This window comes from Emydura macquarii, unplaced genomic scaffold, assembly GCF_026122565.2.
Source record: "Emydura macquarii macquarii isolate MOO-44397 ecotype Brisbane River unplaced genomic scaffold, CSIRO-AGI_Emac_v2 contig_1790, whole genome shotgun sequence".
Classification (NCBI taxonomy): Eukaryota; Metazoa; Chordata; order Testudines; family Chelidae; genus Emydura; species Emydura macquarii.
The window spans coordinates 509,982-526,498 of record NW_027131927.1 but is presented as its reverse complement, the minus strand read 5'-3'; the positions used below and the strand labels follow the sequence as shown (position 1 = coordinate 526,498).

The window sequence follows — 16,517 nt, the reverse complement described above, 5'->3', positions numbered from 1 at the left end:
GCCATGCCCTTGGAGCCATGTCACTGGACTCCTAGAAGGCTCCACGCTCAGTGGGAGAAGGGCCATGCAGCTGCAATAAGCCAGAAGAAGTGGGCTCTCGAGCGCAGAGATCTGGGATTCCCAGGGGTCAGACACTGGGTAGGGTCCCAGCTCAGTCTGGCTGGCTCAGACTTGGCGATCCCCACACTGGTGGGGGAGATGCTCTGACATGCTACACCCATGTCCCCCCACAGCGTGGCATGCTTCATGCCTGCAGGACACATCTGTGAAGAACACGCACTGCCGCGTGCGGACCTCACAGATAATGGCAGGGGGCCGGCACCAAGCCCCTTACCGTCTCGGAGGCAGCCTATCCTGTACATCATGGGCATTTTGATCACAAAGGCAAAGAGGTCGTCGATGAAGGTGTTGAGTGCTTTGTAGGTGAGCATCCTCCAGGGCAGGTGGGCTACGGACTTCAGTTTGTAGTTGATGAATAGCTGCGGAGTCATTGTAATGAAACCTGGGGAGAAAGAAGAAGTGAGGCAGTGGGGGTCTGCCCTGCCAGGCCCCTAGGCCAACTCCAGCTGAGGAACGTAGTGTGTGTGTCTGGTCCAGGCTGGACACCGAGAGAGAGCTGGCCAGGGCCACTGCGGTATATCCTGGCAGACAAGAGGGCGTGCCTCATGCAAAGCAGCTCTGCTACAAAGCAGGCCCCATGACTACAGAGTTAACCACGCCCCCAGTCACAAGAATAAATCGCAGAGGCGGGGAGGAGAGATGTGCTCTGCGATCTGAACTGGCAGAGGGCCAGCAGCCATTGAACAGGTTCCTGAAGGATGGGGTGGATTCCTCAGGGCTTGAATCAAGGCTGAATGTCTTCCGGGAAGATGTGCGTTAGTAACTGCAAGCTGCTGGGCTGGATAGGATTCTCTGGCCTGTGTAGTGCAGGTGACCAGATTGGATGATCAGAATGGTTCCTTATGGCCTTGAAAATCTATTAAATACAAGGCGGCTGCTCAAAACAGCAGGACTTGCAAGGGAGAAGGCTCCTGAGCCACTATGAGATCACGTGAGGGCCCCACGGCAGCAGATGCTAAGAGCAGGACGGCGGGAGGGTAGAGAGGAGAGGCAGGCTGCCACAAGCCCAGGCAGGTTTGGCCTGGATTCTGACAGGAACAGGGAGCCAGAGAGCAACAGTTCCGGGATGCCAGTCAGCCGCGGAGCAAGTGAAAATGAAGGGAGTTTGGTTTTCAGAGCAGTCAGGTGTGCTGTGCGTAAAATGCAACAGGTTAGCTGAGGGAGGTCACCTTAGCCTCGCAGAGACCAGGAGACTGCAGGTCAGGGTGGACTGATTTAAATGGCCTAAGAGGAAACGGATTAAAATCACAGATTTTAATCTTGCTTTGCACTTGTTTAGTTCTTTACCTAAAGAAAGGGCGATTATCACCAGTTGATAACCATTAAAACATGTTGATTTGCAACTAACTATACAGCCGTACACTCCTTTGGTATTTCTATTTGCTAACGTAAGAACGGCCAGATGGGGTCAGACCAATGGTCCATCCAGCCCAGTATCCTGTCTTCCAACAGCAGCCAATACCAGGTGCCTCAGAGGGAATGAACAGAGCAGTAAATTAAGTGATTCATCCTGTTGCCCATTCCCAGCTTCTGGCAAACAGCAATCCCTGCCCATCTGGCTAATAGCCATTGATGGACCTAAGCCGGAGGATACACTGTATCTCTACATGTTTTATTTAACCAGTTATATCGCTTTGGATACATTTATTCAGATTCTTAATTTTTACATTTTATTATGTGAGAAAATGGTGAATGACATTTACTAGATTAATTTTTTACTTGTGAGTTATCTCAAGCTGCATTTGCATGGAAACTGAAATTCAATTAAAATGCAAATCCCCCAAGCATTTAAAAATTGTTTCAGAAATTAAATAAAACTACCTTAAATGTGCTGGATACATAAGGGGGAAAATAAGTTAATCAAAATGTGTTTGGCATTTAAACCTGATTTACTGAACTAAGGAAGTATTTGCTGTAGTTAGCAAATTGAACCAATTGTTTCTGGCCGCGATGTCCTTCAGAACTAACAGACCTCAACTCCTCGCCTTGGTTTTATTCATCAATTGGAAGAGGAAGACAAGCTTTCCCGCTTTTCAACTGCCAAGCGGTTTCTAAAACTCTGAATTAACCAGGTGAATAAATGGAGACAAAGGAAAATTCTCTGTCTCTGCACTTGAAGAGGTGGCCACTGCTATCAAAAGCTGATTCAGCACTTCAGTAAGAGAAGGTTACCTGTGCAGTAACTGAAGTTCTTCGAGATATGTCCCTACGGGAGCTCCACTACCCACCCTCCTCCCCTCTGCCGAAAACATAAGTTTGGTGGCAGAGAAGGAATGGGGGTGGTTGGACCGCACAGCGCTATATATACGTCCCGCACACAGCACGAGAGGCGCGCATGTGCGGACTGACGGGCACTGCTGATGAAGATCTCTGGTCCCAGGCGCAGGGGGCTTTGCCGCATCTACAGTGAAGCAGCCACAGGGACAGCACTCGAAGAAGAAACTTGGGTTCCAGGTGCTTGGCCAGGGACTTCCACCAGTTCAGTGGTTTGACTTTCTTTAAAATTTTGGCAGCACACATGTCCTGCTTAATATTTATTTAACTTTGGTGATTTTAATAGCTTGTAGGAAGTTTAAGCCTTCACAGAGGTTGTCATAATTTCACATTGAATTTTAAATAGCTTTGGTTTTCAGAAGAAAGATGGATTTAATTTAACTAAGAAATCCAATTTAATCTTGATTTTTTTTTTATTTTTTTATTTTTTAAATCAATGTTTAGCCCCCGCTACAGACAGAGGCCTCTGCACAGGCTCCATCTGAAACAAGCAGCAGCTGCTGTTCTGGAGAATGCACTGCCAAGGCTCCAAGATGGCAGAGCCTTGTGACAAACGCAGACATGGCCAAGTGTGAGCACACTCTGTTCTAGAGGAGAAAGTGAACCGCTGAAGTCACTGGAAGAAAAAGGAAACTGAACTGGATGGAGCAGGTACTTCCAAGTGTTCAGGGAACTTCGCCCAATGAGAACAACCCACACACTGCCCAGAGGGCAAAGATGCATAAAGGAAAACTAGAAGATGTGGAGGGAAAAACCCAGGAACTTTAACCTTCCTTCCACATTCCCTCCCTCCCCCAGACAGTCTCCGTCCTAGGCATGGAAGGAAAAGACGAGGGCTTATTTACACGGCAAGCCAGGACATGAATCTACAGCACAGCAGCTGGGAAACTCCCACTAATGACTGTCTGTGGGGAAACAACAATGCGCTGCCCCAAATCCCTTCCTGGCCCTAGGAAACCAACTGAAGCCAGGGGAGGAGACTACGCAGGCGAGCACACATGAGTTTCTCTGAGACCCAGACATCTCGTCTGTGCTACATATGCGTTGCTGGGATAGCTGTACAAGCAGAGCCCCCTCGTGGAGACATAAGCCAACAGGAGGAGGGCTGCTGGCATAGCTAAAACAGCTACACGACCAGTAGCACTCTTCTATCAGCCTGTGTGTGTCGAGGGGGCGGGGGGTTGTGGAATGGATTTGTTGGCATGGGGATGTGATTTTTTTTCCCCTCCTGCTCCTAGGTAACAGAGCTATGTTTGCGAGAGGAGGAGCCTCTGCGAGCTTGGGAATAAGCTTCTATGATCAGAGCCTGCTTGGATTCCATCAGTTCATTTAAGCAGAAGAGGTACAGATCAGCTAAGTTCAAAACCATCCAGGCTCTTCTGGTGGATTTTGAACTCTGTGGAAAAGGCAGTCACCTAGCAATTCACCAGAAGGTGCTGCCAAGACACAGAACACAGCAGAAAACAGAACTTCTCTGAAACAGCAGCTGAAGATTATGTCTGAAATTGCTATAATGGCTCCTTAAGAGCGAGGAGCACGGCAAGGAGCAGACTAGAAGCGTTACCAAGTGAGGGACAGTGCAACCTAATCGCTGCAGCGGAAGGGGAACGTCAATACCAATCTCTATAGGAGAGTTCAAACGGGGATTGGGACTGCCTATTATGGGTACAATTGGGAAGGAGCACACATGAAAATTGGGCTTAGAGGACAGGAATGAAAAACAAGGAGACATGACTGCAGCCGTCTGCTCTGGATCACGAGAGCAAGACCCAGGGCAGATGTCAAGTCAGGAGCTGGAGTGCTCCTTATGGGAAAGTGCAACTCAGCACCTCTGCTCCCTGCAGAAAACTCATCCCAATTCCAGGCAGAAACAGGTGATCAGCCTCTAACACATGCAGAGCTCTAGTCACTGCCTCCCACTAGTGTGGGCAGGCCCCGAAGCCGGGTGAGGCGGCCTCGGAGGGGCCCAGTGACACCAGCCATCTCATGCACCCAAGAACACGGCCTTGTAGACGCTACTCACCGAATGTCAGAAGGAAGCCGTAGAGCATGCTCAGGACCCACGAGTACCAGCCTTTGTGCTCCATGTACAGCAAGCTGTACACAGCATAGCAGCCGAGCAGGGGGAAGAGAATCCACGAGAGATACCGGAACGCCATCTGGGGAGGCAACGTTCAAAGGTGACTGGTCAGCTGGGAACCGCAGAATCCCACCCAGCATCAGAGAAGGGGCCCTGGAGGTGCCAGAGCCCGCTAGTCACACACCCAGCTCTTCGCAGGCTTGCTGCCTCTGTCCCTCCAACCCCCAGCATCGCAGGGGGGTTAGAAGGGTCAAGCCGCTGGACACAGCCTCTCTCTCTCACTCACTCCCTAGCGCATCACGTCACCACTTGTTGGCTAGAGCAGCAGGGCTGGTAGCAGGGTCACAATCCTTTTTCCCTTCTGCTATCACAGCCGCCAAGGAGCGAGTGTGCTCCATACCCCCCTTGAACACCTGCCGCTCCTGGGGCTCCACCTCGCAAAGATGGGACGCTCTGGGGCTGGTAGATCTACACCCCTCCACCACTCCTATGGCTCCGGTGATCACACTGCACCAGCAGGGTAACCAAGAGAAGCCCTGCGGACACCCTTTAGCAGTTCATGACTGACGTTTTACTGAGATTCCCAGCTGGGTGGGGGGTTAGGGCTGCCTGAACTCTCACACACGGCTTGATGGCTCTGCACAGCTATGCCCTGACATCTGCAGGCGAGCCAGAAGGAAAAGACTGAAGGGTCCTGAGAGTGCAACGTGGGGCAGCAGGGCCTGGTGTGAGGGCTGGGCCACACCCTGAGCTGAGGGGAGGAAATCCTGCGGCTGCAGGAAGGCACATGGAAGGCATGCGCCACTCAAGCAGCTGCCAGGCATCGGAGGCGGGACAGGTTGAGGGATGTAGTGAACTGGACATGTGAAGACCCATGCGCCCATCTAACAGGGAGGGGAGGAAGAACGCAGAACTCAGAGCAGACAAGCCAGAAAGTAGAACGTGCTGTGGGTCCAGCTCTCCTGCAGGCTCCAGTGCGGCTCGGCTTAGCAAGGGAGCTGCTGTCCTGCTGGGAGAGTAGCAGCTCCCCAAGGAATAAGCGGGAAGGGCAGGTATAAGAGGGATGGTTGGGGAAATGCTATCCAGGGTGCCTCTCCTCTCTCTGGGGGCAGAAGGGATCCCCAGGCAGGCTATACCGGATCCCCATTCCCCAATCGGGGGGTCCCATGACCAGTCTCCAATGGGGTAGGAGTCTAACCCACACTACCCTGGGCCCCCACCTCCCAGAGGGATCCTACCATGCACAGAAGGAAATCTTCTGCCAGGCATTGGACTTACATCATCGTAGACTTTGGTGGATGACTCTATATACGTTGATTTGTCTTTGAAGGTTAAACGTGGAAAAATCCCTGCGACTTTGTTGTCTCGATCCAGCTGTTTATGGACATGAGTAGAGGTTACGGGGGAAGCAGGAGGCACAACATCATAAAGGCCACTGACCTGTCCCCAAGGGGGACCCCCCTGCGAAGGCAACCTAGCTGGGAAGAGAGGCTCCATAGGATCACTAAGAACTAGTGTCTATCATGCACACAGCAGACTATGTAGCTCTCCCCTCCCCACCCCCCCACCAGGCTGTCTTGCCTCATGTAGCATAGGCTGGCAGTGCAGTACATGCCTGTGTGTCCTTTACTGGCCCTGCGAGGGCACCCACCTCTCTCAAAGCCTCATCACATCTGCCATCCAGTGGCAGTTTTTATCTGCACTCAAGTGATTCAGCTCGGCCCAGGGTCACCAGAATGAACATCACCAGGAGAGAACAGCCCCAAGGTCACATTGCCAGCACAGGGCGGAACAGAACCCGGGTCGTCAAAGCCCCGCTGCAGAACTGGGGTGAAATCTATTCACACAATCCTTCGGCTACAATCCTGGACACACGTGGCTTACTGGAACCCAGAGAGACTCCCCAGGGAGCGGAGTTCTCTGAACCACACCTCAAGGATCCAGCACACTCCCAGAGCAGACCAGCAACAGCCTAACCTCTCCATCTTCAGGTCACACAGCAACACTCACCCCTTCTCTCCACTGTTTCCCAAAGGAAGCACATTCAATGGCCCACTCAGAAATCGCAGCCTGGAAGTGTGGAGCAGCCAGGGATGGATCTCATGCTCACTAGGTTCCCGCTCACACTAGCAGGGTGGAGAACTGTCTCCTCCCCATAGGGCTCCCCGTCAGCCTGGCACAATGAGGAGTGTGCTTACCCGGACATCCATGACTTTTGTGATCTTCCAGAGGTCGATAAGGAGCCCAATGAAGACGCTGACTTGAACCACGAAGTTTGTTTCATTGTCCAGGATGTAGAGAAGGACCACGAGTGACTGAAAGACCCCGAAGAACACCGAGCGGACCGAGAGCCCCTCCAGAGACTGCCTGCTGTTCCAGAACTGGATATCTACGAGCCAGAGAGAAGAGCATAGAAGGAGAACTTCCTGAGCTTAGGGGGGCTCCCAGGGGCAGCTAGAGCCCCACTGCAGGGAGGTGTTTCCAGCTTTCTCCTCTACCCTAAAGGAGCAGAGCAGAGCAGAGATCTACTTGCAAATGCAGTTCACTTCCATGAGTGGAGTGAGTTGTGTGCTATTTCCCTGCTGTCTGAAGAAGGAAACTGCACTGGTAAAAGCTAGACCAGCACTATGGGTCATGTAGGTGGTTCAGAAGAACCTGGCTAGAAGCCCATCTGCTGCGGGCAGCACACTAACTCTGCCCTCTCCATTACGTTGCGGATACAGACTCTCCTGGTGGCCTGTATGAGTGGGGCTAGTGTGTGATCATGGGATCACTGGACAGACTAGACTCCCAGCTGTGTCAGAGGCACGCTGCTTGCTGCCCACAAACTTGGCAAGGGAAACACTTGAAGTTTGTAAGCCTCACAAGCAACAGCTGCAGCATCTTGTGAAACTGGTGGCTGGCAAAAATGGAGAGACTGTGCCTCCTGCGCTCAAGCACTTGGAGGTGCAGCCGTAAGGAGCAGAATGTAGAGTCAGGGCAGGTAGCAGAGGGACACAAGGTCAGATGAGTCAGCCCTGGGGGGCCTAAGCAATTCAGCACAGGAGAGCTTGGGCCCAGTGACAACTGTTTTCTCTGATTAGTCACAGCCGTCCTCTTCACCCACCTCAGACGTTCTTACTCTTACATCCATGTTGACACCCCATCGGGTGCATCAAATAACTCTGCAAATGCCAGCGTAGACCCAACCCTCCCCACCCCCCAGCCTCCCTAAGAGGAGTGAGGGCTAGAACCACAAAAGAGATCTCCACCCCCTGCAGAACTTACCATTTTTGAAAGCCAGAAACTCAAATATGCTGTGTACTATGGAAACGACAATGGTCAAAGCCAGCAGGTACGGATTGGTCTCCAAAAGGGCAACCTGGGAAAGAAACCAAAGAACTGAAGGGCCTATCCTGCCCCTCTAGCCAGACCCCAGCCAAAGGGACTCAGAGAGGGCAATCCAGACAGAACAGAGGGTTTCAGGCGGACAGACAGGAGCCAATACATGTGGGGAAAAATAACCCAACCCAGAGATGCTTTAGGAGGAAGAAAAGGGGAAAGCAGAAATGCCATCTTCCTGGGGAGGGACAGAGGAAAACCCAACCAGAGGAGCTTCGTCAAGGCTGTCTGACCTTTACAGAGTCCTGCTCCTCATCCGACTGCTCGTACAAGTCCTCCCCCAGGAAGTTCCACGGCGACTTGGTGCTCTGCGCGGCATAGAGCTGCCAGCGCCACAGCGAAAGCGGGCAGAAGGAGAGGCGGAAAGGCAGCTGCTCCACGGTTTCGTTGATGGGGAAGTAATCCTTCTGCAGGTTCCAGTAATCGTTGAAGTAGAGGATGGGGTAGTAGTCACCACTGACCGCATCGAACTTCACATCTGCAGCAACGGGAGAGAGCACAGACAGGCCTGAGAGAGCAAACAGGGATAAGATGGAGCAAAGACAGGCACGCTCGCTCACTCAGAAGGACGATGACAGAGACCCACTCATTCTGCAACCACAGAAGCCATCTTCGACCTGCACCAATAGGGACCCTAGCCCAGCAACTGCTTTTGTATAGCTGGCTGCACATGGGGTCTCTGCCTCCCAGCCTTCCCTCAGGAGAAAGACACCAGCTTCTGCAGCATGCTCCAAGCACTGAGCGCCTGCCAGAGTGCAACGGAGGGGGGCTTGCTTTTCCACAGAGGGATGGAAGCATATAGCACTGTTCTCTTGGTGCCCAACTAGGTACAGCATTGCCTTGCGCAGAGCTCAAACCCATTCCCTCTGGGAGTTACTGACCACACACAGACTCAGGTACTGAAAGCAGTCTGACAGCATTCAATTACCACCCTGTGGAAACTGGGCCATTTTCAGAATTCCAATCCATCAAACTGGCTTCCGGGGAGTTTATTGTGCCAGCTATTTTCTTCTAAAGAGCACGTGTAATCTGAATCTCAAGCTGGTGGATGGTGCTGGTCTGACAACTTTGGGGACGGATGTTCATTTAGCCACAGAACAGGTTGCGTGTGTGTAACAGCAGGGAAAGCCTGCCACATGCATCCAGCCCTGACAATGTATCCGAGTCCTAATTTAGGGGGTCACCAGGTGAGAGTTTAAGCTCCACAGCCCATTCAGTCCCAAGTCGCCACTGAGACAGGCAACATGGGGGCCTAATTACAATGGTGAGATATATATATAGATTTTTTAAGATAGATAGATATAGATATTTTTTTTTTAGCTGTGTATACCTGGCTTTTAAAAGCTTCATTTAACCCATTATCTCACTTCCCATACGTAGGCTTGGCAGAATTTAGTTTTCATTTTTTATAACTGACAGATATTAATGTTTATTTCTATTGAAATTGACCGTTGCACACAATTATGGGTTTTAAGCATTTTTTTCAATTTTTACCCATTTAATTTTTTACAGTTGCAGGACATGATGGAGGGAGGTGTCCGACAATGATTGTTTAATGACAGACGTTGAGATTCAGAAAGTTAAAGGTCTCTAAAAGGCGCCCTACTCCTGCTCTGCTAACGCCAGCATTATAACACAGTCTAAGGGGAGGCTTTAAAGTTCTCAAGCAGCATTTTTCTTACATCGCCTAATATCAATATCAATGGAGGTAGTTTGTCGGTTTGTGTATACAGTGAAATCAATGTTTAGCAACATTTATTGCTAAAAATCCAATCCTTCCATACGGCACTGAATAGATGGTAACAATTTAGTTTCTACCAACTTGAGAAGAACATATACCACTGAACTAGAGGCAAAGTCTGCGATATTCCATTCCCAACACCCTGAACTCCCAATCCACCAGCATGCCAAAGAAAATTAGCTAGTGAAGAGCAGACAGAACCAGTTCCACCCGCATGCAATTACTGGGTTCCAGTAAGTGCCCCAAACTGGGCAAATAACCGAGGAAAACTCTGCAGAGAACTGTGATGGAAAGACAGCAAGACAAACTACAAGAGCCAGACAGATCAGCTGTAATGAGAAGCGTTCTTGGAGCAAAAGCACACATTCCAAAGCGGCATCTCAGGGCTTGTCTTCACTTATCTCCAAGATTCATTGGCAGTCGACCGGAGTTATGCAAGCTACACAAAAAACTTCCGTAACTCCCATCGACTTCTCTGCTTCTGTTCTGCGTGCTGTCTTCACTGCACTGTGCCGACGGGAATTGCATTCCCATCGATGCAACGCTATACCACTTGAGAAGGTGGTCTTAATACGTCGATTTCTGGATCGACTGAGCAGGTCTTCACTGACCGCTCAGTCGATCCAGAGAAGTCGATCTGACGGTGGCGAATTTGCCGCCGTCAGTGAAAACATAGCCTCAGAGAATGGGAAGTGCTGACATATCCACAGTCCTTACATTGGTCCAGAGGCGGTGGCACACTACCCTTCACCCAGGGAGTGTGGTCATCCACTATGTTGATGGTGAGATTAGGGTGCCAATGTGAGATCACCTCCACAGGGCCAAAGTCTTCTGCTCTCTGCAACAAGAACACACAGTCACACTTGGTACAGGGCACCAGGCATTTCACCGCTGGAGCAATAGCCAGAGGGTGCCACATATACAAAAACAGCTGATGCAGCTCATTAGATTTGGGAACGGTAGGTTAATTTTAGATTTAGTCCTGGGGAAAGAGCACACAGATAAAGGCACTGGACTTCCACAATACAGCTAGAGAGACCACCTGACAGGGATGGAAGGACCCAAGGGATTCAGGATCATGATGGAGGCAAAGGGGAAGACCGTTTCACCCAGATCCAAGACAAAACACAGGCAGATGCAGATAGAGTAGATAAATCAGCCAGATGGGGAAGCGCACAAGTAAAGCATGAATCTTTTATGCATCAAAACTAGGAGATTTTTTTTTACAATTTAAAAGCCCATAAGAACTCGATTTGTTCTGCTAGGTTATGGGTAGCAAGGGTCTTTGTAATGCTAGTTACTAATCCTTCCCAAAAGCCCAGATTTGACATATCAGCTCCAGCCCAAAGTAAACATTTTCTGAATCAGGTCTGAGTGTGGGCCTGGGAATTCGCTTTGTACACCTTTGGCTCCATGTCTTTCGCTTCAGCCAATCAACTCTTTTCAACTGTCCATCGGTTTTTCCCCCTCCCATGGGTTTTTGTGTCTTGTTTTTGCCACCTTTGTGGAGGGAGTGAGAGATTAACACAAGAACACAGGAATGGCCAAACTGGGTCAGACCAATGGTTCATCTATCCTGTCTTCCAAAAGTGACCAGCACCAGATGCTGCAGAGAGTGAACAAAACAGGGCAATTTATTGAGCAATCCAGCCCAGTCCTAGTTTCTAGCAGTCAGAGGTTTATGGACACCCAAAGCTTGGGGTTGCATCTCTGTCCCTGAGGCTGTCAACATCTGCCAGCCACAGACAGAGAAAAAAGGATTAGATCAGACCAGACCACACCTAGCAGGGTGGTCTCTAATGCTGCTCTTCCACACCTTGGAAGGCTGCATGAAGCTGTAAATCAGCAGCACTTGTGATCCAGTATGGCACCCACCAGCAGATAGCGCTGGGTGCCTGGGCCCAGAGAACACTCAAAACATCAACACATGCCCTTGGGGAGAGAACACCTGCATTTTGCAATACAAGGGCAGGAAGAAGCCTGCTGTAGCTGGTTTCTCCTTCTTTACCATTCTCAGATTTGTATAATTTTTAACAGAGGGTTTAAATGGGCTCCCTTTCTGAGTTAACGTTTAACAGAGCTCTGCCTTGGGCCCGGCTCTTCAGTCACAGACTGCTATGTCACAGATTAGAAAGCTGAAGGGAAGAAGGGAGTTCCACAGGAGATGGAGAAGGGGAAGTGATACAGCAGCAGCACATGTATGAGAGCAGGAAAAGGTAGCTGAAATAGAGCCAGGGAGGTCAGAGTCCCCCAGTGCAATTGTCATATAAAGAGATGAAGGAAAACCTTGTATCAATACATCAGAGACAGAACAAGGTAACAGTTCATTAAAGAGAAGGTGCAATGAAGTATCCTGGGTAGGCAGGAGAATGCCACTAAAACATCTCTGCAGTACCAAGGATCAAGGGGGGTAAACCAACAAACATCAGGGAACATCCTGGACTTCAGCTCGGCAGGGAAGAAGTTCTACTTCCCAATGGTCAGAGAAGCAGGGACAATGCAAGCCAGGGGCAGGCATTAATCCAGAGCAAATAAAGGGATACAGAGATGATTAAAAAAACCCTCACATCTGATTTCTTAATTTTTTTTTTTCTTTTTAAACATAAAAATATTTAAAATGAAATTTGAAATGATGACAGCCTATATTAAGATCTAAATTTACATTCAATGAAAAATATTGAGTAGTATGTTTGCTGTCAAAATTTTAAAGAAAGTCAAGCCACTGAAATGATGGAAGTCCCTGACTAAGCACCTGAACCAGAGTCTGTTGAAGTGCTAAACCAGCTTATGACAACAGTGGCCACCTCTGCAGGTGCAGAGGGAATATTTTCCTTTGCCTAAGTTTATTTAGCTAATTCAGTTTCAATGACTAGTTCTTTCAAATTTAAGAAACCAATTGGGAGTTGAAAAAACAGGAAAGCTTGTTTTTCCTCTTCCAATCTATGAATAAAAATGAGAAGGTGAAAGGATGAAATCTACTAGTTCTAAAATTCTGAAGAGTATGATGGCCAGAAGCAATCAGTTCAAGTCACTAATTACATAGTCATAATAATACTTATACTTCCTCTGTTGAATAAATCAGTTTTAAACACAAAACACATGTTTAGATACATTTACTTTTTTCCTTATGTATTCAGCACATTTAAGGTGGTTTTATTTAAAAAATGACAACAATTAGTTTGAAATGTTGGTTTTGTGCATTTTAAATCATGAGTAAATCATGAGTAAAAAAGTAATTTAGTAAGTAATGAACAAAGCATCTCTTATTATGTTTGCTTCTGAACACAACAAAAAGTGTAAGTTAAGAATCTGAATAAAACGTATGTTAAGCTATACAATTGCTTAAATACGTGTGTATAGATTTAGTGTATCCTCCTAGTTAGCCAAACGTACCAAATTTAGCGTAAACTGGTTGGCAATTCCCAACCAATGTGATTCAATCTTTATCCAGAAAAACTAAAATTAATAACTTAAACGAAGGTTTCTTGCTTGCTGATTAAAATTGGTGATTTAAATGGCTTTGATATGCAACAATCCAACTTGTAGCAAAGTTGCTGATTCCTGGGGGGAATGACACATGGGATATGGCAGATTCTGCAGCTGCCCAGGTTCTGCTGGGGAGTTTAGTTATACTTTGAAATGTCTATCATGCGTTTTACAAGACAATTTGCTTCCCAGCCTCCCTATGAGATGATGTAGGTCGGTGTAATCTTTCGAACACCCTACCCAAGCAGAGATCCTGAACATTTATCCTACTCTCTGGAAGTGGAAGTTAGTGTCCAACTGCAAAAGCAGTGTCAGCAAAACCTAAACATCTCTCCAAGCACAAAGTCCCTGCTATCATTCTCCTAGCCAAGACGCACCTGGATGTGGAAGTAGAGGAGAGAAAGAAGCCAGGGCCTCGCTGCATGAGGAAAGCAGTGAGTTACCTTTATCATTTCTGGATCTGCATCCGTCTCCCCTGTCAGAAGATTCTTGGTTTTCTGGAACCGTCGACGTTTATATTTATTTATCACTAGAAGGAAAGAGACAGACAGGCACAGGTGAGTAAGGCTGAACTCTTCCCACTTATCAGTAACACTCTCTGCAGGAGGACAAAACAGATCCACTTCATGTAGCATCTCCCTGCTTCTCCTGAGCCCACAAGTTGGGACAAAGTTAGGATCAGTTCTTGGCACTTCCTGAAATCCTTTGTTCAAGCCGATAAAATTAACCTATCCCTATTTCATAACACCCCTCTTCTGGCCTCCTTTCCCAGACTCAGCTGCAATGGCAGGAAAGTTATTAAACATGTAGCAAACATCAATGCTGCTGCCTAAATTAGCCAGCACAAGGAACTACTCCTTTGCTATGAATACTTCCCTGGAGAGTCAGAGACCTCAGATTTCCACCACTGCTAGCAAGCTACTGGGGTAGAGGGCACGTAGGGTTTAGATTTATACAAACATTAAAAATCTTTATTCAAGGCCCCAAACCCCTCTATTATATTGTATAGGCCCAGTAAATTAAATGCAAGAAAAGCAAGCATGTTCATACATCCGATGGGGACAAAATAACTTATCATAGTTATGGTTACTTCTCTGAGATGATGGGTCACATAGACCCAGACTCTTGGGACAACAACCCTCATGGTGTGTAAACCCAGAGACTCCCAGCAAACAGTAGCCATTAGGGCTACAGATGCACCCACCTCCCCCCTTGTGCAGGGACCCAATTACTCTTCAGCTCCTTCCGCCAATGCAGAAATCCCAGCAAGAGGATCCACAGAGGCGGCATGTGGATGAGCAACAGTCTCAGACCTATTTACTACAGGGTACAGGCCCTTCTCCTCTGAACTGCATGTATGGATCCCACACTTCGGAAATGGACAAGCAGTAGTAACTCTGCGGAGTCGCTTTTGGCACGTGAACGCAGGGCTGCTCTCCTGAATCAGCCAGAAGGGATCATCAGGTCATCCAGTCTGACCTCCTGTATCATATAGGATTTCACCATGTGACCCCTTCATCAAGCCCGATAGTGTGACTAAAGCACATTTTCCACAAAGACAGCTAGCTGGAGAAGCTGCCATTTCCCTTGGCAGTTTTTACCCATGGTTAATCACCTCCTTGTTAAATTTGTGCCTTACTTCTGATTTAAAACCGTCTGGCTTTAAATTTAACTTGGGGTCTATCTATACTGATGGTGGCAAAGTCACTGCTGTCAGATTGATCTTTCTGGATCGATTGAGCAGTCAGTATAGACCCGATCAGGAAGTCGACGCTAGTAAACCACCCCCTCAAGTGGCACGTTGCAGTGAAGACGACACGCAGAAGGGAAGCACAGCAGTTGACGGGAGTTACGCAAGCTACTCTGCTTAGCTTGCGTAACTCCTGTCGACTGCTGCTGAATCTCCAGGTAAGTGTAGACCCGGGCTCAGTAACAGCCTTGCATATTTCAGATAGTCACTGAAAGACACACACTGTGGAGATTTCTAGAAACCTCACTGAGATTATGCTCGCATGACTAGCTTCACAATACATACAAAAAAGACAACCACTTTTCCACCCTATGCAGCATCATCCTTTCCAACACAAAATTGCACCCGCCCACTTCTGATTCATACTGCATTGCTTTTCTGCAATGCTCTAGGATCACCCCCAACTTCTCCACGACTTCTCAGAAATAAGTGTTTCTCTTACCATTCTCCAGAACCTGACCTGCACATGCCCATCTGATCAAAGATTTTTTTTTTTTAAAACAAACATGTCCCTTTCCAAAGAGCATTTATTCAAATTTGTATAATACAAATAGATCAATGGAGTTTAAGATCAGAAGGGACCAATGATCTCTAGTTGACCTCCTGTATAACATGGGCCATAGGATGCGCTTGAATTAATTCCAGTCTTGATTTAAAAAGAATCAGTGAAGGAGAATCCAACCAAAAACCTTGGTAAGGTGCTCCAATGGTCTGTGAATAGTGTTCCCCATAATGTGAGTAAGTCGTGGAGTACTGATGGGTGAATCTCCCACTCGTAATCATGTGGGAATTTGCAACAGACTGGCCACTAGAGTTCTGCGTGCCTGGGAGGTAAGCCACAGACAAAGTGACGTTGTGGCACCAGTTCCCATAATCTCATTGCCTCTGTGCACCGGAGGGCGAACCGGATCTCTCCGTTGGTTGATGTAGTACATGCAATCTATGTTGTCTGTAAGGAACTTTGTGTGTGATCCCACAATCAGTGGGAGGAAATGGGCACAGGCATTCCTGACCACTCTCAGCTTGAGAAAATTGATGTGGAGGGATACCTCCATAGGTGACCATTTGCCTTGTGTCGTGAGGCTGTTTAGATGCATGCCCTACCCTCTGTGTGATGCACTGGTGGTGAGGAGCAACAAAGATGTCGTCTGAGAAGGGGATCCCTTTGCGTACATTGATCAGGACCTTCCACCAGTTTAAGGAGTGATCCTGGAGGGTAGTGACAGGGGTTTGACCAGCCTGTTCCTGTTCGGTCTGTAAACCGAACTGAACCATAGATGGAGATAGCGCATATGGAGTCTGGCGTGTGGTATCACCGCTGTGCCTGCTGCCATGTGTCCCAAGAGCTGGACACAGAGTCTGGCTGGTATCTGTGGACTGCATTGAACGGCGTCTATAAGTGAATCTGCATTGAGGTAGGAGGGCTTTGGCCTGCAGGGAGTTGAGGTCGGCCCCTATGAATTCCAGGTGTTGCACTGGAGTGAGGGTTGGCTTCTGGGTGTTGATCCATAAACCCAGTTCTGTGAACAAGCGTATCAGTGTCGACGACTTGTTGAGCCTCCTGGAGAGATAAGGCTCTGAGGAGACAAATGTCCAGGTATAGGTAAATCATTATCCCTTGCGAGCATCAATGAGAGGCTACCAATGAGAGAACTTTGGAAAACGCTCTCGGGGCTGATGAGGAG

General features: G+C 48.4%; 1 protein-coding gene across 2 annotated transcripts in view; it reads right to left on the bottom strand.

Moving 5' to 3' along the window:
- CLPTM1 (CLPTM1 regulator of GABA type A receptor forward trafficking) overlaps positions 1 to 16,517 on the bottom strand; it is a 32,973-nt gene that overhangs the window by 931 nt on the left and 15,525 nt on the right. For both annotated transcript variants that reach the window (XM_067556504.1, XM_067556505.1), the window contains exons 6-13: positions 13,526 to 13,611; positions 10,314 to 10,434; positions 8,089 to 8,333; positions 7,742 to 7,835; positions 6,673 to 6,863; positions 5,753 to 5,848; positions 4,418 to 4,553; positions 335 to 502 (exon numbers count right to left, since the gene is read on the bottom strand). In XM_067556504.1, the coding sequence (XP_067412605.1) occupies positions 335 to 502; positions 4,418 to 4,553; positions 5,753 to 5,848; positions 6,673 to 6,863; positions 7,742 to 7,835; positions 8,089 to 8,333; positions 10,314 to 10,434; positions 13,526 to 13,611 (1,137 nt within the window). The remainder of the gene's footprint in view (positions 1 to 334; positions 503 to 4,417; positions 4,554 to 5,752; positions 5,849 to 6,672; positions 6,864 to 7,741; positions 7,836 to 8,088; positions 8,334 to 10,313; positions 10,435 to 13,525; positions 13,612 to 16,517) is intronic.